Source organism: Siphateles boraxobius, unplaced genomic scaffold, assembly GCF_051911475.1.
Source record: "Siphateles boraxobius isolate OS27281-9 unplaced genomic scaffold, OSU_SipBor_1 9, whole genome shotgun sequence".
In the NCBI taxonomy this organism is placed as follows: Eukaryota; Metazoa; Chordata; class Actinopteri; order Cypriniformes; family Leuciscidae; genus Siphateles; species Siphateles boraxobius.
Window position 1 is genome coordinate 17400493 of NW_027509219.1, and position 25449 is coordinate 17425941.

General features: G+C 36.9%; 1 protein-coding gene across 1 annotated transcript; it reads right to left on the reverse strand.

Annotated features, from left to right (window-relative positions):
* Positions 1-4191: 4191 nt before the first annotated feature.
* Positions 4192-24894, reverse strand: plcxd3 (phosphatidylinositol-specific phospholipase C, X domain containing 3). Its single transcript, XM_077222611.1, has 3 exons — positions 24344-24894; positions 11769-12477; positions 4192-6909 (listed from the first exon to the last, which is right to left on the reverse strand). Exons 1-3 carry the CDS (start codon positions 24444-24446, stop codon positions 6753-6755), a joined length of 969 nt encoding a protein of 322 aa, XP_077078726.1. The 5' UTR covers positions 24447-24894; the 3' UTR covers positions 4192-6752.
* Positions 24895-25449: the final 555 nt, after the last annotated feature.

Sequence of the window (25449 nt, forward strand, 5' to 3'; positions counted from 1 at the left end):
TGAGTTTCTCAGTGAGCCCCTCATCAGCAAGCTGTTTTTAGCAACATGTTTGGTGGGCAGGTACGGTAATGCATCGTCAGATTCGTCTGGTCACAGAGTCCTTGTCCCTGTTCTCACACACAGAAATATATACAGTAGCCTACATCCAACACTCATTATTGTCTTTCGGTGAGATCCAAAGTTAGAGACCAATGCATTTTTCAAATTTAATTTCCTTTCAATCGAAAGTTTAATTGAAAATTGTAACATGAATCAGAATGTCTGAGTACTTTAGTAGTTTCCCTCTTTTGCTTTAATGATGGCAACAAACCTGTAAAACCTGATGATCATGCTCTTTAGAATTAGTGACGATGCAAAGAGCATTTTGTGCTTGAATGGAAGAACATCAGATCTGACCGTCTGTACAAAGAGTCATATTATTGTGGTGGCCTTGAAGTATTCATATTCATGTCATAAAGTTTATTTTTTCTTATTTTTTTAAGATTTCAGTAAAATGTTGGATCCCATTTTAAATGAGGTCTAAGACTTTTGGACCACAATATTTAGAGTTTGTTGTACGACATATGGAAACACTACATGTAGAATACTCTACCATTTAAAAGTTTGATGTCAGATTTTTTTGAAGCAAATATTTGCATTCATCAATTAATTGATTGAAAGTGACAGATTTTTATTTGAAATAAATGCTGTTTAAACTTTTTACACATCAAGACTGAAGACTGAAGTAATAAGGCAGAAAAATTCAGCTTTGCATCACAGGAATAAATTGTATTCCTGGAATAAAAATATATTCAAATAGAAAACAGTTATTCTAAATTGAAAAAAATATTTCACAATGTTACAGTTTCCACTGTATTTCGCAGAAATAAATGCAGTATTTGTGAGAAGAAGAGACCAAAACAAACTTTCGAACCCCAAAACTAATGGTAGAGTATAAATACTTTAAAATACATTTAGGATATCATGCAATGCATGTATACAGCATTATAAAATATATTAGTAAGATGTGAAACAGCAAGTCTGTTTATTGGTGTCTTTTAAAAACTTATACTGTATATATGTACTTCTGTCATGACAAGTCTCGGAGTGATTGGCATGGTAATGGGTATGACAATGTTGTATGTTTGGTCTTGGAGGAATAGATATGCTACGCTGCTGCTGTGACAGAGCAAGTACAGGACTTGCTACTGCCAATACATACATGACACGCTGCTGCGAGCAAGTAAGGCATGCTGCTACTGTACAATATATATACATTAATTACCCATAGCAGACCTATACAGGTGGAGCTGGGGAAGTTGGATGGTTTCTGAAGCGCGCTGCACTGCTAGGGCAAATGCTACCCAAGTATTTGAAGGTTGAGCAGCAAGCTCAGCAAGCAGCAAGGAACCAATCAGCTGCGCCCTATAGATAACAATGTGATTATGTACAGGTGAGTAAAAGGACCTTTTAGCCTGCACCATCTAGAGTTTGCCAGAACTTTGTATATATACATAAATAAAGTCAAATAATATTGTATCTTTATCTACTTTTCTTGAGTGCTTTGTAATTGGACTGGAAAGGAGTATTTGGTTTGTGGTTCTGATGAGACACAACTGAAGAATTAACTGTGTGAACAAGCTCAGACTAAATCCGCCGGTTTGGAGAAACAATTAGATATAACAGGCAAACAAATTCAAGTAAGCTGCTTTAAATTGTGATGTCTAGTATTTATTTAAATTGGCAACATCACTAAAATGTTTGACACTCCATCATTTATACAGGCTTTATACAGTTGCCTTTGACTTGTTGTTCGACTCGATACGACTTGTAAATAGATGCTGTCAAAAGGATATGCTAACAGGCTAATATTGTTCAGCTGCCTGTCTGAAAGCACGCTGGCATTAGAGAAACTCTTACCCTGCGCCAGTGCCGCTTTCAGAATGGTCCCATGCTGCTCGTAATTACACTGTGGACAGTGAATGTGAGGTTTATGCTCAACCTTATTTGGTAAACTGCTGGCAACTGTCAAACACGAACAGATTCAGTTGGCAGGAGAAAAAGCCAGTCATGTCCCATCTTAATCAGAAATTGAAACTTACTAATGATATCATGATTGCCTCCCACAACAGATTTTTATTTATGCCCAAGAGAAACATTTCTCTCTTTTCTGTTATATGACCTCTAGCAATTTAATACATCTAGAACTATTGCTGATTCAAAACTCAAGCTTCCTCCAAATCACAGCTGCACTGATATTCTTTATTTTGCATTTTAATAACTAACACTGAGGTGGCCATTTAGATTTTAAGAACATTGATGGCAAATTAACATTATAAATATTATTATCAGTATTAATCAATAGGAATCATTCTAAAATATAGATTATTGTAATATAATGTAATAATAATAATAACCCACATCAGTAGTTCAGTGAGATTCATTAATCATATTGCTTGGTTGAGGCTATTTTTTTATTTTTATTTTTTCTTATCAAATTCTATATTTTGTAATGGAAAATGACAATCATTAAAAAAATCATCCTATTAAAATTTCAATAAAATTAATTTAATTTAAAAGAAAGGAGCATCCCTCGCTTTTTTAGCCAAACAGAAAACTAGCCAATAATAAAGTTTTTCTGTCGGTGAATCATTTTGAATGTTCAAGTTTGCTGACATTTCTTTAGAGGAGGGGGATTTTAATGGAGGATGTGTGGTTACAGCAAACTGGCTATCATCCGTCCTTCGGGTGAGACGTTAAACCGAGGTCCTGACTCTTGACTCTCTGTGGTCATTAAAAATCCCAGGTTGTCCTTCGAAAAAGAGTAGGAGTGTAACCCCGGCATCCTGGCCAAATTTGCCCCTTGGCCTCTGTCTATAATGGCTTCCTAATCGTCCCCATATACCGATTGGCTTCATCACTGTCTCCTCTTCACCAATAGGCTGGTGTGTGGGGGGCGTTCTGGCCCAATATGGCTGCCGTCGTATCATCCAGGTGATGCTGCACATCGGTGGTGGTTGAGGAGATTCCCCCTTCCATGTAAAGTGCTTTGAGTGCAGAGAAAAGCGCTATATAAATGTAACAAATTAATATTATTAATTAAAATCGCTTACAACACCTTTAAGCAGCTTGTATATACTGTATAACATCTCCAAACGTCTCCAAGTGATTTTCAAAAGGTCAGTTGCATACCATGACACCGCTGAACAGCAGCTGTGCTATAAATTAGAGAATCACAGTTACATCAACACTTCTGCATTGCAGTTTACAAAATACAATCAGCGGACTAACAGCTTTGACTAGTAAGCTCACAATCAGAAAAGAGAGCATGCAGCTCTCCGGATAAGTGAAAGAGAGGTTTTTCACAGCTGCGTAGGGCCATTGTCAAAACAAGCTGAGTGGACCTCTGCCAGCGATGAATAGCAGTAATTGAGAAAGCATGTAATGAGGCCACGGACTCTGCTCTCGGGATCACAGAGAGATAGAATTGGCAAACTGTACATCTCAGAAAATGTTATCTTTTCTATTGTTATTTATTCAAATTAGCTTCTCATCTGCATTTCAATATATTTCAACAATCATGGCTCATTGGATGGGAGATATCATAGAAGTTGTAAAAGCAAGAATTTCGGCATGTGCAATTTAACTGTATTTAAACTAACATTATCAGCTATGATTGTAAATTATTTTTTTAAGGCAACAACCCGATCTCATGAGAAAAATTTACTATTTTAAGTTTTGGCTAATTAGTGGCAAATTCAACTGAGTTTGGGGCGAAATTAAAAAATGTACGATTTTTGGGGGGGGGGGAAAGAGAAAAAAACTAAGCATGAAGGTCCTCCTCTAAACCTAAACTTTTGAAACCTTCCATTGACTTCCATTATATAAATCACAGAGGACCACGGTTTCAGCTAAAAATCTTCTTTACTGTTCTACTGGAAAAAAAAAGTAACCTACATCTTGAATGGCCTAAGGGTGTGTAAATAAACAGCAAATTTCCATTTTTGGGTGAACTATTCCTTTAACACAGTCTTAATTTAGCAGCTAAGTTTATGCACCTGGCCTCTAAACTAATCTTGCTTTGTCTTAAAAAGTCAGTTCATCTGAATTGCTTGTCATGGAATAGTCACTGTATGCATGAATGGCATTTTTTATGTATTTTTGAATACAGTAGATCGAGACAAGTGTTAGTCAAAGAAACACACCATGTGGTTTATATGCAGTATTTACATTTATTGTACACCAGTCAGAAATTTTAGAGTAGGACACATACCCATAGAAAGTTTACGTACAATTTATTGACCTTGACGACTACATGCGATTTCATACTGTACAAAGGCATAATTAATGCATTTACACAAGTCCATGCTCCAGGTTGGCCATGGGATTGTCACATTAAAGGTAGGGTAGGCAATTTTCAGAGAGGCTAGCAAATAGCGAGCTAGCTTTGAAATCACAAGATCCCACCCTCCCTTCAGAGCGTCTCCAAGGCCACGCCTCCTTCAAAACACATGCGCATACAGCATGGGAGCAAACAAACGCGTCTTGAGAGACAGTGTTAAACTACCCCATGCCTGAAAGCTCATAACATTATAATAATATTAAACATAAACAACTTAAAGAACACTGACCTGTACCACCTGACTGCTGAAGATTCATTTTTACGTTGATAGTGTTTGCCATTGAATAGCCATTGAAACGCATAAATTCGAGTCATAAACCGCTCCGAATATAACGTCACTGCCGGGTTTCCATCTCTTACAAATTACAGTAGTTATGGCGTGAATGCAGCATAAGCTCGTTGTTTTGGTTCATAAGGAACTATAAAATGGCTGCTATTTTGGTTGCGGTGCTCTGTGACTGATGTCTGTCTAACTGTGCAAAGCATGAAACGCATTGATGACATGTGATGTCTGCGCGAGCAGGGTGCGCGGACGTATGGAAATACATACGTTGACAGACAGGTAGGATATCGGACTGAATAAAATGATTGGGCGAACATTTTATGGTGCTACACCTTCCACAAACGATACATATACATAGAAATACATTTAGACCACATAACTTAGTGATTGCTATCAGGATGGGAAGAGACTTTCAGCCAGCATAACAAAAAATGTTTCTGGAACAAATCACCAACCCTACCTTTAATGAACATGATTTAAACACTTTAAAGAACAAATAATGCTGCAAAATTTCTGAGCTGGTTTTCCAGTGTCACATGACCTTAATGTTGCAGCCTATTAGGACTAATCTGAACAGGAAAGACAAAGGGACATTGTTCCATAATGTCAAATATTGAACCAATTCAATTACTTGGCATCTGTGTGATTAAAAAACATTAGCATGGCCATTTATTCATTTAGTCTGGCTAATTAGAAAATGGTGTTATAATAAGTCTGTTCACACCCATTAAGTGAGTCCCTTGTGTGTTTCCCTATGTATGCATGTTTACAACAGAATGCAAATTGTGCATAATTAAGTCATTATTGGAATGTATTGGGGATTTTTGTCCTGCAGTAGCAAACATCAATGGCCACTCTTTAACAGTCCACAGTCAGAGCAGTGCAAATGCAATGAATATTTACATTCACGGATATATAAAAGAGTCTGTTAGTATGGAAGCTTGTTTCTGCCATGGAATAAAAAAGTTTTAAAAGATGATTGCGACTTTTTGTCTCACAATTATGACAAGTCTGATATAAACTCGCAATGGTAAGTTATTAAGTTATATATTTTAAAGAATATAAACTCGCAATTCTGAGTTTTTTCTCACAAATTCTGACTTGTATTTTAAATATTTTTTATATTTATATTCAGAATTGTGAGATATAAACTTGCAATTGTGTGTAATAAAGTCAGAATTGCGAGGCATAAACTTTATTATTCACAATAGCAAATTTCTATAATGCAATTCTGAGAAAAAAGTGAAAATTGCGAGATATAAACTCAAAAAAAATCAGAATTGTGAGATAAAAAGCCACAATTACCTTTTTTTATTTTTATTCAGTAGTGGAAACAAGGTTTCATATGTTTGATAACATGAAAGACAACTACAAAAATGTAGATACAAAGCCTCACTTATTAGTGTTTATAATGGCAGAAAGGCAAAAATGCTGTTACATACATTTGCAATTTTTGGTTGTGAGTACAAACATCTAATAGTTCACTTCTTCAACATTGTAAGACCAGATCGAGGCCCCGAACGTAGCCTCTACTCTTGATGTACTGTATGTTCGGGCATGACTAATAGTAAGCAAAGTTACAATTCAATAGGTTTACAAGTATTTACAACTCGACAATCTTACAAGTTACTATGACCACTAGAAATAAACCTACTATAGATTCAGCATCACATTCACTGTACAAACAATATTTATTCCCATGAAATTAGTTAATGTTACTGTTACTTTCATCAGAAGCAGAATTTGGGAAACTTATCAAGGTTTCAATCATTTGAATCAGTAACTAGTAGTCCAACAGATAGGAAGCAGAGAAACATGGGAAAAGGCCAGTCACCTTTTTCACCCAGAAAGAAATGAAATCACCATCTACCCCCATTCATCCTCAGACAACCCTGAATTTATTCCACCTGACTGTGTCTGGTCTCTATGCTCATTCTCATGCTTTTCATTAGCCCTAAAAATGTCAGACCGACAGAGCTTCTATGATCCATCCCCAAAAAATAAATAAATAAATAAAACATAAGAATATGGCAAAGAGGAGAGGGAGCAAGTAATTGATACCACAAGTGATGTGGAAAATCTGGAGGTTCAGGTATCGTTCTCGTCCTCGTCATCCAGGTAGTAGTTGAGGGTGATAACAGCGCTGATAAATTCCCCCAGCTCCACAAAATCGGCCGTGATGATGTTTACTCCACTTTCCCCGGGTCGCTGAGAGCGGACCCACTGCATCATGCTAGGAAGAGCCCTGAAAGAACACATATATACAGTCCGTTTCAATATAAGGGGATTTGTTCCCAAAGTGAACATCTGTGAAAAAAAATAGCTCAGCTTCAAAACATAGTGAACTGCCTTGCTGCCTGCTGCTTACACAGGCTGCTGCCTTTTAAGGAAGCATCCTGACTGAAATGTTACTTTAGAAATGACCGATTTAGAATGTAGTCAGCAACTCTGCGTGCCATAAAAGTAGTGCTTCTCATGCTAAGTACACAACAGACTCACATAGGATTTGTTGTTCGTCTTGAATCGTGATGCAATACTTTAATACAAAATATACTTTAGGCCTATTGCGTGTACTGTGTTAGACTAAACTGGGAATGGTCACAGCACTTTCATATTGTTGTCCAATTGTAAGTCGCCTGCTAAATGATTAAATAATGTAAATGTAAATTTGGATAAAATAGTCTTTAATTAGTTTTAAATTACTACTTTAATTAGTTACTTTAGTTTAAATTACTATGACTACTTTTATATTACTATTAAAATACTATTATTTGAACTCGCAAATTTGTTTTCCAGTATTAAACTATTCTCACAGATACTTTTCAGTACTGAATGAATGTAATAATCAACATTTCTCTCACATCTCAGTGCATTCTGGGACAGAATTCTCCCTGAAGGATACTTTTTTGAACTTTTCGCATTCTCATTGAAAGGATAAATTTTGCCTTAAAATTTTGTCAAAACAAGGTATCTACTATGGACGCACATTTCCACCACATAAGGGAAAAATCATATTTGCTAAATCATAATTATGACATACAACTCATAATTATGACATAAGAAGTCCAAATTGAAATTAAATGTCAGAATTATGACACATTCTATAGGGACATAACTTATAAAATTATAACAGTCAATCATTTTGACATTTTATCTCATAATTAGGACTCTTTTTGTTGTAATTATGCTATTTTTATATCAAAATGTCATGTTTTTAATTATGTCATAATTATACTTTACCAAATCCAGATTTTTGTTTTCTTCTGTGACGGAAATTGGCTTCCATAATAATGAGGAAGCATAAATTGTGTGATTATGATGCTATCTAGAGAGGCAGCTCACTAGGTTTTGTAACAAAACAAATGTGTATTGTTAGCTACATGTAGGTCTAAGAGGGCTATGACTCAGGAGATCTCATGCTCTGCTGCTCACTCCGAGGTGATGCAGGGACTGGAAGACTTTATCAGCTAATAAGATGCCATGCTTTTCAGATTGCAGTGTGCTGGCAGAGACCGTATCATTTTACACTCTGTGCCCCAACTCTCCCCTCATCTATAATTCATTTGCCATCAGCAGAGTTGATGCAAAAAAATAATGACACAATCTACCAAAATATCACATTGGCTGTGGTCATAAAATGAACATTTATGACCAATGTGCACATTTCCCTGAGAAAACAGAGATTTGATGCTTAACGTGTTACATGCTGAGATGACACTTCTGAATGAGTCTTCCAGTAACCAGGGTGACTTGAACGTTGTGTCATCTCTGCCCTTTAGTTAATGTTCCAGTTACACTAAGCAGAAATAATGTGCAGCTCCTCACTAAATGCCCAGGGGGTTATGCTACGTATGTGGAGCATGAAGGTGGTATCACAGGTATTATTATGGTTCAGAAAAGGTTACACTTTTTTAAATACCATAAATTAATGATGCTTGGTTCCATTAATGGAATCGCTCGAATTCTTCTACAGAGTTTTCTGCGCTACTATTCAGTGATGATCCAACACCGCTATTAATTGAAAAACCATTCAATAGTTTGGAGTCAGTGAGTCCAATCCAAAACTTTTGGACCATAGCATATAGTGTGAAACATATAGCATGATAAGTATCCACCTGTTTCCGGGGGGGCGCTACCGTAAAAAATAAAGTGGGTGCAACTTCCGGTAAGGCGGCGGAAGATGCATACCAATGGTATTTTGTGTGCTATTTAGCGAAGAGGCTGGGTGTTTTCTTTTTTTTTGGATCATTTTTTTACTATTTAAACTAAGTCGCAAACCTTTATGAGAGATGTCGTTACGGAGCTCATGGACAACATGTGCTTATTCAGTGGCCAATTTTATTATAGCCTACAATTATCCCATTATATAAACATCTCCATGTTTTTGGTGCTGATTCAGACCTGTTCATGTAACATGTAAGGGTGGCGCTGCCAATAAAACACATAAAAGCTGTCACAAAGAACCGGCAAAAGTAATGATTATGAATATGTAAAATATAGCAATGATACATTTTAATTAGGCTATTTATTAATAAACAAGTGTTTTCTGTGTCGATGCTGACCCGCGATCTTCACAGTAGTGAACGCGCCGGAGAAAAATGCACATTTCATACGGATTTAGTTTTCTTTTGTTTTGAATTGTTCCGTTTAAGACATTTCAAGCGTTCTGTAGATAATATATATATTTCTCAGGTCTGTAAGGCAAGTAGACTATGCTGAGTTTCGGTTCATTTATGAGACGAGCTGCAGTTCAGGCACCGGCGCCTCTCCGTGTGGTGATATTATTGTCTGCTATATTTACTTATTATTTATTAAATCCAGGTAATTTGTTGATGAAACATTGATTAAAATGAAGATACAATTAATACAAAACAAAATTAACTTTAAAGAAAGGCAGTGCTTTCTTTTTGAGGTCTGTAAAAGTTTTAAAGCAGTCTTTTAGTAGGCTAACGCTTTCAGGGAGCTGTTACGTCTGTAACATTGTTTTTTTTTTTTTTTTTCTGTGGAGAGCCAACACTTCTTCATCCAGTGGGTACTATTACTTTAGGTTTGCGCAGTGTAATTCACACATTTCACAGAATTACAAAAAAAAAAAAAATGCCACCTAAAAATTTAAGATTCGCAGAGCACCTTCAAGTTTAGCCTAACCGAACGTCCATTTTAGCTGCCACAAGTTGATCTTCTAGTAATAAAGAATTCATCGTGGAGAACACGCTGTATTTTTGTATTTTTATTGCATTTTTAATTTATAAAAAGTTAAATAATAATACATTTTAATATAAATATTAGTTTAGCCTATAACGTTAGTCGATCGTTAATTCTCCCAACGATCGACTAAGAACATGTAATCGAATGCCTATCCCTAGTAGCCTAAGTTACTGCTATTTCACCCTTTTTTAATTTCGTTGAGGTTATGTTCCCACATTAGCAAGTTTGGATCGCTAACGTTACATCTTGAATGACTATTAACTGTTGAATGAATGAACGAGTGTCATGTCTCGCTTGTTTACTTCGAACCGGAAGACGCGCCCACTTTTGACGCAAGGCCTCATGGGACGTAAGAAACTTGTGGATAATCTGATTACTAAACAAACTTTCTTAGCCAATTATTTTTAGTGAATCAAACACATACAGATTTCAAGTTGTATTTAAACCTAATATACCCCTTTTCAAATTCTTGATTTTGTATTTGGGTTAGGGTTAGTTTCCCTAACATTCAAGTTTTCATGCTTGAATGTTCGAAAATCAAAAAAATTATTCTCACATATTTTACATTATTGCAGCACCTCTCTTTCATGTCTGTCAGTAACGCTCTGTTTAGTTACAGTCTCTATGAAGCTCCTCTTTCTAAAATGCACAACGTGCTCCGATTGGTCAGCTGGACCATTGTGTTGTGATTGGTCAACCGCTTCGAGTGTGTTTTAAAAAAGTCAAGGCCGTTACCATAACTACAGATTTTAACACATTATTAACGCAACTAAACCAGACCTCTGCCCTTTTTTCTTTTTTTTGCGTATGCCTTGAGTGGGAATTATTAAAATGAGGAATATTGTGATACGTATTTTTTTGTAAGAAAAATTAAGACTATACATTAAAAAATATTGGGTTGTTTCAACTCATGTTTGGGTCAAATATGGACCAACCCATTAAATTCAATTTTAAACCCAATGGTTGGGTTTGTCCATATTTGACCCAAACATGGGTTGAAACAACCCAGCAATTTCTAGAGTGTACAATCGGGGCGTTTCAGGGAGATAAAAAACAGTGCTTAGGGCTGGGCGATATGGCCTATGGCCTTAGGGCTGGGCAAAACAAACATAAACATAATGAGTTTTGTCTGTGGTATTTTATAACAAATAAATAAATGCATTAAATACGTTACCACATTTTTTTTGTTTATTTAGTATTGTTATATGGCATATTTTTGGATTGCATGTAAATCTAAAGACTAGAGTCATTTAAAGGTCTTGGTAAAAACACCTTATTGATCAAACATATTTTTTTTATCTAAATTAATTCATCATCTGAGAAAATATTTTTTCTAAATAATTATATCTCAAATATACTAAATTAAGATTCTTTTAAGAAACTCTTCTTAGAATCATTAAGACGAATCAAGTTATTAAATTCCTTTACAATTCCAATGCCTAGATATTATGGTTGTGCTTAGCTACATGCCTAATGGCACACTATATATCATTTCTGCTGACAGGCGAAAAAGAATAACAAAAGATGACAGACGTAGATGCCAATGTATTCAATGTGGGAAGTGGAAAGGACCCCTCCCAGTCATTTGAATGAGCAGAATATTGGTTCACTCTAGGATTAATGCATTGAATATGTCATTTTGTCATCCAGAGCCATTTGAAATTTGCTTTCTGCCAAGAGTTTCATGTTTCTAACCAAGCCTGACAAATCCTGATTAGTGAAGCCCAAGAGACTCGGAGCAACGGCTAATAACAGTAATGAGATTAAATTGGGACTGTAAAAAATCTGCCTGGTGCTGATTTGAAGATAACGGAGAGCAAGATCTAATGAGTCAAAACGTTCTTTGATGCCACACATTTCACAGAATGGATGTTGTAATGGTGTATAGTATCCTACCTCTCTGTGATGGTCTCCCTCAGACCGCTGGTGACACCCTTCATGACGGTGCTTGCTTTTGGAGTGAGAACCACCTGCGACACAAAAAAGGTGCCCTTGCGTCTACGATCCTTTACTGAGGCTTGAAGGAACTGAATGAGCTTCTCAGGATCTGTGGTATTGGCCCAAGGAGAGGGCATCATCTGACCTGGCCACAGGAAAGGAACCTCCAGAGCCATTGGATTGTGGTAGAAGACCAGCACTTGAAACTCTTTCTCCCAGAGGTACTTCAGGCTTACCTCTTGAGCAAACACTACCGGACAGAGTCGGTCTCCAAAGACGGTACGCAACATCTGGACCAGTTTCTCGTGATGGAGGTTCTGTACGCCGTAGAAGTGGTTGAAGTCCAGGAACACGACCTCGCGAGCATGGGAGGCCAGGAAGGTGCTGATCTGCTCCAGGCCTTCGCGTACAGTGGCGCTGAACAGGCCGTGTGCAAAGAAGAGCTCGTTGTCGGGGTCTCTGGGTTTGGTGGATATGCGGAGGTCAAAGAAGCGGATGCCTGCCTCCAGCTGGCTGGTGAAGTTCATGGTCTGTGTCGCCAACCACTTCCTCATCAGCTTCTTGGCCACAGTGCCAAACACAGAGACAAAGTTCTGCACTGTCTCCGGCTGCTCCGGCCCAACTGGTGAGGCTTCGTCGATGTAAAAACTAAAAGAGTCGTGGGAACCTGGATGAGAAGATTTCTGAGTTAGTGATATTCATTAAGAGAGAACATAAATATGACAATGACAACTGAGTAATACAATTTTCTGGCTCATATCAAATATTCCAAAAGGGAACTGAATGGGTAACTCATGTATAATAGCAAAAGTCACCGGTCTTTGAGATATGATAAAGACAACATTCACTTTGCTATAGAGGAAATGCCACATACACTGAACAAATCTATAAACGCAACACTTTTGTTTTTGCCCGCATTTTTCATGCGCTGAACTCAAAGATCTAAGACTTTTTCTATGTACACAAAAGGCCTATTTCTCTCAAATAGTGTTCACAAATCTGTCTAAATCTGTGTTAGTGAGCACTTCTCTTTTGCAGAGATAATCCATCCACCTCACAGGTGTGGCATATCAAGATACATGATTATTGCACAGGTGTGCCTTAGGCTGGCCAAAAAAAAAAAAAAGCCACTCCAAAATGTGCAGTTTTACTGTATTGAGGGGGTTCGGAAACCAGTCAGTATCTGGTGTGACTAGGGCTGGGCGATAAATCGATTTTAGCGATTAACTCGAATGTGTAGTTTATGCCGTTTTTTTTTTAATGAAAATCGGTTTTCTCTTAAACAACCGCCGACGCTCCCATCTGGGCTCCCATAGTTCCGACCGGGCTCAGCGCTTGCCATGATAGAGATACACAAACAACATGGCAAATGAGCAAGACCGCGGCAGCAGAAGCACACCCGCCGAAAACATTTAGGCTACAAGCTGAATCTGCAGGGCTGCCAACTCTCACGAGTTCACTGTGAGAGACGCAATTCTGTCACTTTTTACACGCTCTCACGCCACACATCCATTTTCGCTCGCAGAGAAAAATCGCGAAGCAAAGAGGACACTGACACCGACAGACAAGACAGAGCAGGTTACTATTGATATGAAACAGATTCTCAGCTCTCAGATTCTGTCAATTTTATTACAAAATTCAAACAACAAACACCGTTTTGGCGCTTGTAAATGTGACGTGAAAGAACGCTGGCAGATCTCAGTTCAAGCGGCACGTGAACCGAACATCTGTTACTCTTTACTACAAACTTACCGAGATGTAATAAAATCGATCGATCAGTGTTTTTCAACCGCGGAAAGATGCCCATAAAACAGCTGGAGAACAACATATGTCACGTAACGTTACATTTACCTCAGGATGCCTTTTAATGACCCATAGCACGCATGTTAGACGCATTATAAAATAAAAAACGGTTAAAAGTTAAAAGTTGATTTTAACCTTTTTTTATAATACCAGCTGACAGGGCTTTCTGTATGTTTACAGCATTAGGTGATTTTTTTGATTTATTTTTTGGTAGAACAATTAACACATTAACGTATCTACTGTACCTATTTATCCAAAGGAATTTATATTGAACCAAGATCATGATCAAATCACAAGAATTGAATTGAAATTGTGAAATTTGTGTTAAGCAATAATAAAAACATTAGCATACCAGTAAACTTAATAAAATTATGTTTAGTTACAAAATAATTTGACAATCACAATACACTTATTGTGATGCAAGTTTTTTTTTTTTTTTTTACACATCCCCCAATCCCAATCCACCCATTTTATTTTATGTTACATTTTCATTGTTTTCAAAGACAGGGCCTGTCCTCTTGTCTTTTTGGCTTGTTGTTTCTGATTGCACTTTAATCGAGATCAAATCCCAGAAGGGAATATTAAAACAAAATAAAGTTAAAACTTGTTTTGAACAATTTCTTTGTCATCTGCAGATTGATTTTAAGTAAGAAGAGAAAAAAATCAATTTGAATCGCAAATCGGATTTTTTGTGAAAAAATCGGGGATTATTTTTTAGGCCATATCGCCCAGCCCTAGGTGTGACCACCATTTGCCTTTCGCAGTGCAACACATCTCCTTCGCATAGAGTTGATCAGGTTGTTGATTGTGGCCTGTGGAATGTTGGTCCACTCTTCTTCAATGGCTGTGCGAAGTTGCTGGATATTGGCAGGACCTGGAACACGCTGATGTATTTGCCGATCCAGAGCATCCCAAACATGCTCAATGTGTGACATGTCCGGTGAGTATGCTGGCCATGCAAGAACTGGGATGATTTCAGCTTCTAGGAATTGTGTACAGATCCTTGCAACATGGGGCCGTGCATTATCATGCTGCAACATGATGTGATGGTTGTGGTAATGGCACAACAATGGGCCTTAGGATCTCGTCACGCTATTTCTGTGCATTAAAAATGGCATCAATAAAATGCACCTGTGTTCGTTGTCCATAACATACGCCTGCCCATACAATAACCCCACTGCCACCATGGGCCACTCGATCCACAACTTTGACATCAGCAAACCACTCACCCACACGATGCCATACACGCTGTCTGCCATCTGCCCTGTATAGTGAAAACCGGGATCCATCCGTGAAGAGAACACCTCTCCAAAGTGCCAGATGCCATCGAATGTGAGCATTTGCCCAATCAAGTCGGTTATGACGACGAACTTCAGTCAGGTCGAGACCCCGATGAGGACGATGAGCATGCAGATGAGCTTCCCTGAGACGGTTTCTGACAGTTTGTGCAGAAATTCTTTGGTTATGCAAACCGATTTTTGCAGCAGCTGTCCGGGTGGCTGGTCTCAGATGATCTTCGAGGTGAAGATGCTGGATGTGGAGGTCCTGGGCTGGTGTGGTTACACGTGGTCTGCGGTTGTGAGGCCTGATGGATATACTGGCAAATTCTCTGAAACGCCTTTGGAGACGGCTTATGGTAGAGAAATGAACATTCAATTCACGGGCAACAGCTCTGGTGGACATTCCTGCAGTCAGCATGCCAATTGCACACTCCCTCAAAACTTGCGACATCTGTGGCATTGTGCTGCGTGATAAAACTGCACATTTTAGAGTGACCTTTTATTGTGGCCAGCCAAAGGCACACCTGTGCAATAATCATGCTGTCTTATCAGCATCTTGATCTGCCACACCTGTGAGGTGGATGGATTATCTAGGCAAAGAAGAAGTGCTCACTAACACAGATTTAGACAGATTTGTGAACAATATTTGTGAGAAATAGGCCTTTTGTGTACATAAAAAAGTCTTAGATCTTTGAGTTCAGCACATGAAAAATGGTGGCAAAAATAAAAGTGTTGCGTTTATACTTTTGTTCAGTATATATAAGAGCAATATCTTGTTGATGATTCGAATATGTTCGAATACAATACTGAATATGATTCTGCCGTAGGTATTCACAGCGTGCTGATATACAGCCATATTGCATGACTACAAGCGTGATATTGCATAATACAACAGTTTGACAGGACAAGTGAGTAAATAAATAAGAAACAACAACGGATTGTTTACTATATTTATTTACTTGGTCAGTGTTGTTGTGGGTTTAGGTTAGTTTGTTGTTGTAGGCTGCAAAGTCCTTTGAAATAACTGAAATTATTTGGTGAAGTAATATGGAACTGTAAGACCAAGACCTGCCTGGAACTACTTTAGCCGTGTGTTTCCCTGAAAATAATTCCACAACTTAGAACGTTCGTCAACCAATCAGATTCAAGCATTCAACAGCCCCGTAGTATAAGGCATTGTTTTTATGTAAAATAATATTTATTGTACAGTAATATTTAAATGAACAACAACCATTTTAAAAGATAATAGGAAATAAACACAAGCAAACGATTCAGTCAAACGTACAAAAGCAGCGATCTAATACAGGATTTGAGTTAAATATAGCATAAATATAAAGTTATGAAACTTCATTTTCCCCTTAACCCAAATCAATTTACTCTGGAACAAGTAATAGGTTAATAAGATAAAAAATTGCCTGTTTGATATACCCCAAATTAATTATTTCTCATGATTAACTACTATCTAAAAACCAGCGGCAAATTTCCGAGATAAAGCTGTTCTCGGCGGGTACTTGAGCGCTGAACGGCCACTGACAGACTGGAGCTGTGAAATCGCCCAAACAAATAATAAAAGAGGCGCTATTTTTATATATGAGTCACATATTTGAGGTCTAAATAACTACATTCTTGCCTAAAAAACTCTTAAAACTAGCCTACATTCCGTGACACAACAACAGTAGTATTTGTAAAAAATATGGTGGATTTGCTTGACTGCCACGATAGTAGCTGCCAGCGGAGTGATACTGATACTGGCGGAATATCGCACGGCTTTACCATCACAAGAATAAATTGTGAATAAATTATTTAATTTTTAAATATTTATAATGAAAACAGTTATTTTACATTTTAAAAATATTTAATAATATCACTGTTTCAACAAGGCTATATTTTTGATCAATGAACCCTTGATGACCATAAGACAAAAACATCTTAAAAAAATCTTGTTCACCCCAAACTCTCTATGTTTTGATATTCTGATAAGTAGCTTAAATAGTTTAAGTTCAAGTTGAACTATATATTAAATATCCTGAAATTGAGAATCAAAGCTGGTGCTTAATTTATTTAGTAAAAAAAAAAAAAAAAGAATATATACAATAGCATAAAACTGTAGATAGCAGTTTTTCATCAACAAAATATTCTGGTTTGCGTGCACCCGAAAAATATTAAATTTGGCATCTTAATATTTTGGAATAGCCATCTTCTGTGGACTTCACAGATATGCACAAGACAAGGAATACACATCAAGTGTGCCATTTGGTACGGGGCCATCTGCTCTAAAAATGATGAGAACAATGATTTTAAGGTGACTTGCTCTGAAAAAGACTCAAAGACTGTGACTGAAAAACTGACAAAGACTGTGGTACTTTTGTACAGCAGGAACATAAGAATATATGTAATAGCTGCTGTTATGGTTAAATAGAATAATGTAATAATGTAATAGCCAACACTTGCATCCTGCAGTGCAGCATGAGGGAAAAGCGTTGTCAGGGCCTACAGGATAATAACATGGAGTCCACGAACACGCTTTCAATTTAAATACAGAGCAAAGCCAGGTGCTATGTTTGATCTCAAAAATCAAAACAACTATTAAAATAGATGCATTGCTAATGTAATTAAATGAAAGCAATAAGCAGTCTATAGCCGGTGCGTGTCAGAGAGACTCTCTGAATATTATTTTTAATGAATAAACAATGCGTCTCTGCATCTGAAGGCACTGTAGCCATCAACATTCACCATGGAAAGGGCCATTAGGCAAACAGCTGTCTGCTAGGAAAAGACATCTCAGCAATCACCACTACAACAAAACCAGTGGACATGATGGAGGCATTAGAAAGAAAGAAAGAAAGAAAGAAAGAAAGAAAGAAAGAAAGAAAGAAAGAAAGAAAGAAAGAAAGAAAGAAAGAAAGAAAGAAAGAATTTAGAAGAATCTGAATTACAACCCTCAGAGATTTGCTATCAATTTCAGTTCAATGACAATCTGTCTCTATTATGACAATAATGCGTCATTTATCTAATGAATGTTCATTAAACAGATTGGCCTGGAAATATACAGACTTTGTTTCTGTGTCAAATTCAGATTAATGAGTAACAGTGAATGTCTCATTTCCCTCCTTGACACAGGTAATGCCTTCTGGTTCGTGGAAACGGAGGGAAGTCTCCCTGTGCATTTATTTCGCTTTTTAATAGCTCTTCAGCTAAATGCAAAGGAGTGTCTCCTTGCTACGAGATCCCTGCTTTGAGATGCACTAAGCTCATACTAGGATATAAATTATTTCTGGGAAAATGGACCATTTAACAAAATGAAAGTGACTGATTGGTCTCATGTTTCACCTCTGAACCTCAGAGAGGAGGAACATTAGAGCAGATTAAATACTAGTTTCTGTTTTTGAAACATGCAATCCAGAGATGATTATTGAAACAATAAATCTTTTTGTGCAGAGAGGACACAAACCTGTCTACAGTTGTTACTGTTTGAATATAGTGAATTTTAAATAATAGATAAAAAGCAAATTATACAAAAAAGTATAAAAAAATAATATAAAAAATAATTATAAAATGTAAAACATACTATATAAAACAGTTCATTCCTGGATAATGATTACTCAATAAAATTCACAATATGACACAGGACATATGCTATCAATATCACTGAATGGCACCAAGATGAAGAAAGTTTTCACCCTAAGCCTTGTTATAATATTGTCTTTATGTGGATATGGTGAAAGAAGGCATGAGTTATTTTCCAATTTGATCTTTCAAAATCTCCCTGGATTAACTGTCCTACATCACATATTGCACCCCAGTGAAATGCTATCATTCAAAAAAACAAACAAAAAAAACCCCCAGCAGCAGCAAATCTTACAATAGATTCTATTCAAGGGTTTACTGTGAACCTTTAGGCTGCTCTGTCGTGATGTAACTACTTTTCACAAAAGATTGACATGTCACTGTCAACCACAGTGGACCGCCTCACAATTCAGTGGGAAATAAAGTCATCATTACAGGTAAAGTGCCTCTTTTTTTCCAATGGTGACTGTGCTTTCATGTCTGGTCACTTAATCTTTTCCATTTATCTTGTTTATTGAGACATGGCAGGCTAAAAATCCTCTCTTTTGGGTCTAAAGTGCAGGATTAATGGATGAACAATTGGATGGATAGACAGATTTAAAGATGAATCAGACACAAGTAAACGGTGCCTTCGAGGTTTGAAGCCATTACAACTTTTCATCCCAATAGTGCAACTTTAAATAATGGAAATCATTTTGTACGTGCGTCTGTCAGGAAATAAATAAATAATCCCCACACCTCATCACAGGAAACATTTTCGGTATGCATTTTTGACATCAAAGCAATGCAATGCTCGGAAGACAAATGAGAGTTAGGACAAAAGAAAAATGGGTAATTAAAATCATTTTCAGAGAACGATTATCTGCAACAAAGATATGCCTTAAGTTTGATGATTTTTTTGGTCTCCAACTGAGCATGTACAATCAGTCAAAGTGAATATACTTAAAGAGTTTAGCCAATAACTGCCTATGGTGCTGTTCATGGACAGGAAAAAGACTTGGCATAGCAGACTAGATTCTAATGACACACTCCTGCTGCCTCAAGGTCAAATGCTAGACCTGTCGAGAACACTTCTAACATACGACTGCAGTTAGATTACAAAGCCTCTGTGAATCTCATCAACAAAAAGCTGTGGTTAGTGATGTAATCCCTTCTTCCATTCTGCATTAGTGAATAGGACGGATTACACACCATGTATGAAAAATAAGGCAAGATAACGAACAGGTCTCCAGTGCCCTTCAAACATTTTTACTGTTCATACAACAACCACAGAAAGTTTTATTTTTAGCTATGAGTGGTATATATATATATATATATATATATATATATATATATATATATATATATATATATATATATATATATATATATACTGTATATATATGATGCATTACAATTGATCAAAATTAACAGTAATATAATGTTACAAAAATGTTTCACAAAAATGTTCTTTTGAGATTTCCATTCATGTAAAAATCCTGAAAAAGGTTTCCACAAAAATAGTTTTCAGCATTGATAAGAAGAAATGTTTCTTAAACACCAAATCCACATACAGTATTATAATAGTTTGTGAGGGATCATGCGACACTGAAGACTGGAGTAATGATGCTGAAAATTCCGCTTTACCATCAAAGGGATGAACTGCATTGTAATATATATGAAAACAGAAAAGTTTTTTTAAATTGTAATAATATTTCACAATTTTTACTGTTTGTATTACTATATTACTGAAGATCAACTAATGCCAAACACAGATTTTTCTGTGTCTACAGTGTCTGCCATTGGCTGCCACTCAACAGCTGATTACATGATTAAGTGGCAGAGATACATGAAAATATGAGAGCCATAGCATGAATACCAATTATGGCTCTCCATAACACTCCATAACACCAGGGTTCCATGCCTATCTCTGAATTGCAACACTCTGGGTACTGCTTTCTAAGCATACAGGTGGCCGATAAAGCAGCAGTGTCCTGCTTATTCTGTGGGCTTGTCACTTAAGCATAGCCTCTCTCAGCACTGACACAATTCCTCTGCCCCGGTTCCTGCCGCCAGTGAAGGTGACAATGGCAACTGTAACAGGGTGATGACCTCATCAAGCCAGCCATCCAGAAGAGCACACTAGTGTAAGAGCCACTCAAAATAATTTTTCTAACAGGTACGCAGGTTCATTTTTTACCTAAACTCTGTTCAATGTCTACAACAAAAGGATAAATGCATTCCCTGGTGACAAAAATCCCCATTGGCATTTACAATATGCGGGCAGAATGTAGAATATCTATTCAGTAAGAGACTTGTTTGCAAATAGACGAATGATTCATGCTTTTGCAAGTGTGTACTGTATGTGGAGGACGACTAGCTGACCTCCAAAATACTGCCAAAACCGATGCTACAAGTAAACAATGTTGAGTTGCAACAGGAGGATCAGTCAAACGTTTAATCTGAGGAGAGGTTTGAGAGGCTACAATGGTTTCTTGAACCTCTTAATTTGGAACGACTATAAAAAGAGTTCCAGTAGAGGAAATAAAAGAAACAATAGATTCTCTTAGCACAAGCAATGACCTTCACGCCGCAGGAGGTGGCAGAGACAGTTTTTGAGTGGCAGTGCTTAAAAATATCAGGCTCATGGATGTCCTTATGATATGTCCACAGGCTGACTTTGATGACGTTTGAAGCAGAATCTTTCAAAAACGATTGTATGTGAAAGGAATTGATATTAGAAATACGTTTTGGCTGATAGTTCAAGATTTACTGATAAAGATTCAAGTCAACGTGAATGGTTATTTGTAATCCATTTTTCTATTCATTGATAATTGATTGGATTGTGAAAAGTAGTAGTTACCAGAATGGAGCCAGACCAAACAAGTTTGGTTTTAACGATAACTGGTAAAAACATTATTTCAACTAAAAAAAGGTATTATTGATTAAATTCCAGGTGAAAAACTACATTGCCCATTATTCCGCAAAGAACTCTACACCAATCACAGAAAAGCATTGTGAATGGTGTAGCAGAGTCAAATTACTACTCTCTTAAATTTAGTTTAGGGTCTAATTCTCACTATTAATTTATTAACTACAACTTTTGCCATAATAAACAGGTAATTACTGTTTATTAATAGTAAGGTAGTTAAGTTTAGATATTGGGAATGATTAAGAGATGTAGAATATGTTAATGCAGAATAAGGCATTTTTATGTGCTTTATAAGTTCTAATAAAAGGTCTATATAATATGTATGCTAATATATATATATATATATATATATATATATATATATATATATACCTTTACATCAGTAGTTATGGTTATATTTCTTTATTATTTTTAATTTAAGTCATTCATAATGCTTCTTGGATAGTTCGTTAAGTACACAGTCTTGTACCTTTGTTTTTGTTTTTTGTTTGGTCTGTTTTTCAAATACTTTTATGCTTTTTATACTTTTAAACAAGACCGCTAATATAGGTGGGCACTATTGCACTCAATTGGTTAATATTTTCAAACAGTCCGACTCACAATGGCATAGTGATATCAGAGGGGAAAAATATTCGGAATAACATGCACTAAAATAACACAAGAATAACACAGAAGACCAGGAACATGCATTAACAAAGTAAATAGGTCGATTTCAGTTTCATGTTGCCTGTAATATACAGGCATTATGCAAGTTTCAAAAAAACAAAAATACTATTTTTTTCTGAATCATGCAAACCTCCAGTAGCCTGACAGCATGAAAGCAAAAGTGCCTTAGGCTGAAATAAAACACTACTGAAATATTCATGAGACAAAGGCGATCGGATCAATGATTATGTTTTGGGAATTGATCCTGAGGAGCTAAAATGACCATTGCTTTCTCTAATTATAAAACTGAAAAACATGATCTATATTTTGTTTAGAACATGAGTTAAGCAAAATCAAGCTTGACTAACATTATGTCAGAGCACAACTGATGGATGAATGGACGGACAAAGGCTTTTATTGTGGTGTTAAATGATAGACAGACAGACAGATTAGATTTGATAGATTGAGTAAGAGCCCCTGGGCAGGGTTTCAATGGATATCTTATTCATGTCTTCAAGGGTTAATCTTAACTTTGCATTACGAGATCAACTCAAAAGCTCACAGATTTGCAAGATATCTGTGTGGGAGTGGTACGTGTTCAGAATTATTTCTCAAGACATAATTCGTTTAGAGCCTTTTGATAAACGGCTGCTACACTACAACTTTCCATCACCCACTCACAGCCTTGCCGACAACACTGTTTTACAAAAGTTTTACAAGAGAGTGATGGGACAAGTTGTCCTTAAGTAGGAAATACTGCTTCAGTGATAGTGCTGTAATGATGAATCCAGACCAGACCAGTATCAGTGGCATGAGGTGATTGTCTCCACTGCAGCGGTCCATACAAATGATGCAGTTTAGTTTGCTTTCATACAGTACGCTGAAGTTAGAGCACTTACTGTACAGTATGATCAAGAAAGCATGATCCCTGTAGCACATGGTGGAAATCAGTGACATAGACGTTAATCAGGGTTTTAATCAGAGCTTTCTGGGCTGATTGCTCCAGCCTTTGGTGCTGTTCAACAACCCATATACCACTATAGGCGGTAACACCAGTCCCTTACAACAGCAAAATATTCAAACTTGTTCTATTTTTTAAAATGCCTTTGTATGGTGTGAAAAGCCTGCATGAAGGATCAAACAGATTTCTGCAAGTATTGAGAATTCAATCACGATTAGTCTCAACAGAAAATATTGAGATACACTCAAAAAGTGATGAATCATTATTGGTTGAACCATGAACATGGGCAACGCCTGTATGCAAACACATCTTGCATCCTCTGATTCCAACATGCCTTCCAACGTGTTTTTATTGCTCTACACTTCAAGAGAGTGTCAACAATCACAGTTCTTATAGTCATAACATACATGCCATCTAGAAGTTACTCACAATTGCAAGTTACGCACAATAAAGTGTATTATGGAGAGTACAGCCCGTGAGAAAGGTTTTATGGGGTAGATGGAGAGTGCATTGAATAAGGTGTTTTACTTTCTTAAAAATAAAGTGGGGGTTTTCGCAGCGAAGCCATAGAAGAACCATTTTGGTTCTCCAAAAAACCTTTCAGTGAACAGTAAATAAATTTAAAAAATGCCCAAAAACATTATTCTATAATTTTCCAATGGAAAGGTCCCAAGGTCCTTCAAGGAACAACAAATGGCAATAAAGAACCTAATTTTTAAAGAGTGTATGGTGTTTCATGGTATTATGGAAATTAATGCTAATGAATAAGAATTTTTTTTTTTTTTTTTTTTTTTTTTACTATTGCCTGTCATTATGATGTTGAGTAGTGAAAAAAAAGAAAAAATAGTGATAAAGCAATTATTTCCTGCAATTTTTATTGTTTTTTTTTTAAGTTTTTTGTTGATCATCTAACTACAGTATGGGTCTATATATAATCTGTGTTATTTCGTAATATTGTATCAAAGGAAGCTGTAACACGTGTAATTTGTCTCTTAATCCATCGCAGAGACGGATTTCGAGCCTCAAGCAACAAGTGTCCTATTTATTTTATGCCACATGTTTTATCATTATTATAAACTCGCTAGATTGGAGCAATATTAATGTCGACAATCTATTAGTCACACAATAGCTTATGTCATAAGCAGAACCCATTTTATGTAATGAGCAGAACACTCACTGCCATGTGTTTTGAGCAAGTTGACGAAAATAACCTACTAAAAAAACTTTTTTAAAGGGTCAGTTAAGTCATTCAAGAACCTGACCCCAAGCGTCATATTTTCATTCACATAATATTTAATCTGCAGCAATTTCTCACTGTTCGCAGTTACTATAGTCTACGCGCATTAAAAGGCATTACGAGGCTTACCCGGTATGGCGAGGTTGGTAAGAGGAATACCGTGCAAGGTATCCGGTAAACTTGACATCCAGTCCGCATAACGGTGCTCGCTCTTCCCCTGAGACGAAGCCATGTCGTCGGTTCTCGGGTGCTCAGTGTCCGTGCGTCGCTCGGAGTGCTCTAGTATTCAGCGCCCGCGCTCGCGTGAGTTCACAGCACGAGCATCACCACACCCCCGAGACGGCGCGCGCCGTACATGCATCACAATTTCCCCAGATTTCTGGATTTAATAAGCGTCTTTACAAACAAATATAAGCTCTTTGCATGTAACAGGTCTAAATGATTCCCTCCCGTGTGTCTGCTGGCTGGGTGTGGGCGCAATTAGATAGCATGTGGCGCGCGCAATGGCTCGTGCGGATTTCATTAATTCATTTGATGTCGTTGAACAATTATTGTTTGTGTCGAGGAACAGGGTGGGCGAATCCTCCATCCGTGCATCACACACATTAACTCTTATAAGTTGAATATTAACACAGCCGCTGTAGGCTACATGTTTACTGATTTGTGAAGCAGTTCAAGTCGCGTTAGAAACAAACGGTTGTGCAACAAGTGTAAACAGATGCGTCATAAAAAAAATGACAAAACAACAAGCTTAAATAGCAGGTTAAATAAATAGATTGTACAACTTCACTTCAAATAGGCTATCCAATTATACGATATGTTAGAAAAACAGTCTCGGTCACCTTCACTTTCATTAGGCTAAATTTAGAAAAGATGCAATGAAAGCAGGGCAATAACCACCACAGGGTGACAAGTCCCCTTTAACCTCCTGAGACCCGAGAGTTTGCCTGGCGTGCATTTTATAATTTTTTTGCTATTTGGTATAAGTAGGACCTGATAAGTATAATAACTAAAATTTGTTTTTGTACAGGAAGTAGTTTTTGCATAAAATGATGTCCTCATGCAAGGACAGTGGGTCTATCTTACATATGAGGTCGCAGGGTCTCAGGAGGTTAATGCGAACTGACAGAGAAACTTGCTTATGATGAGATAATCTGTGGTTAACCAGTAGTTCCGTTGTCTCAGACTAATATTGCAGGAGGACATGTAAAGCAGGTCAATTCAATAAATAGGAA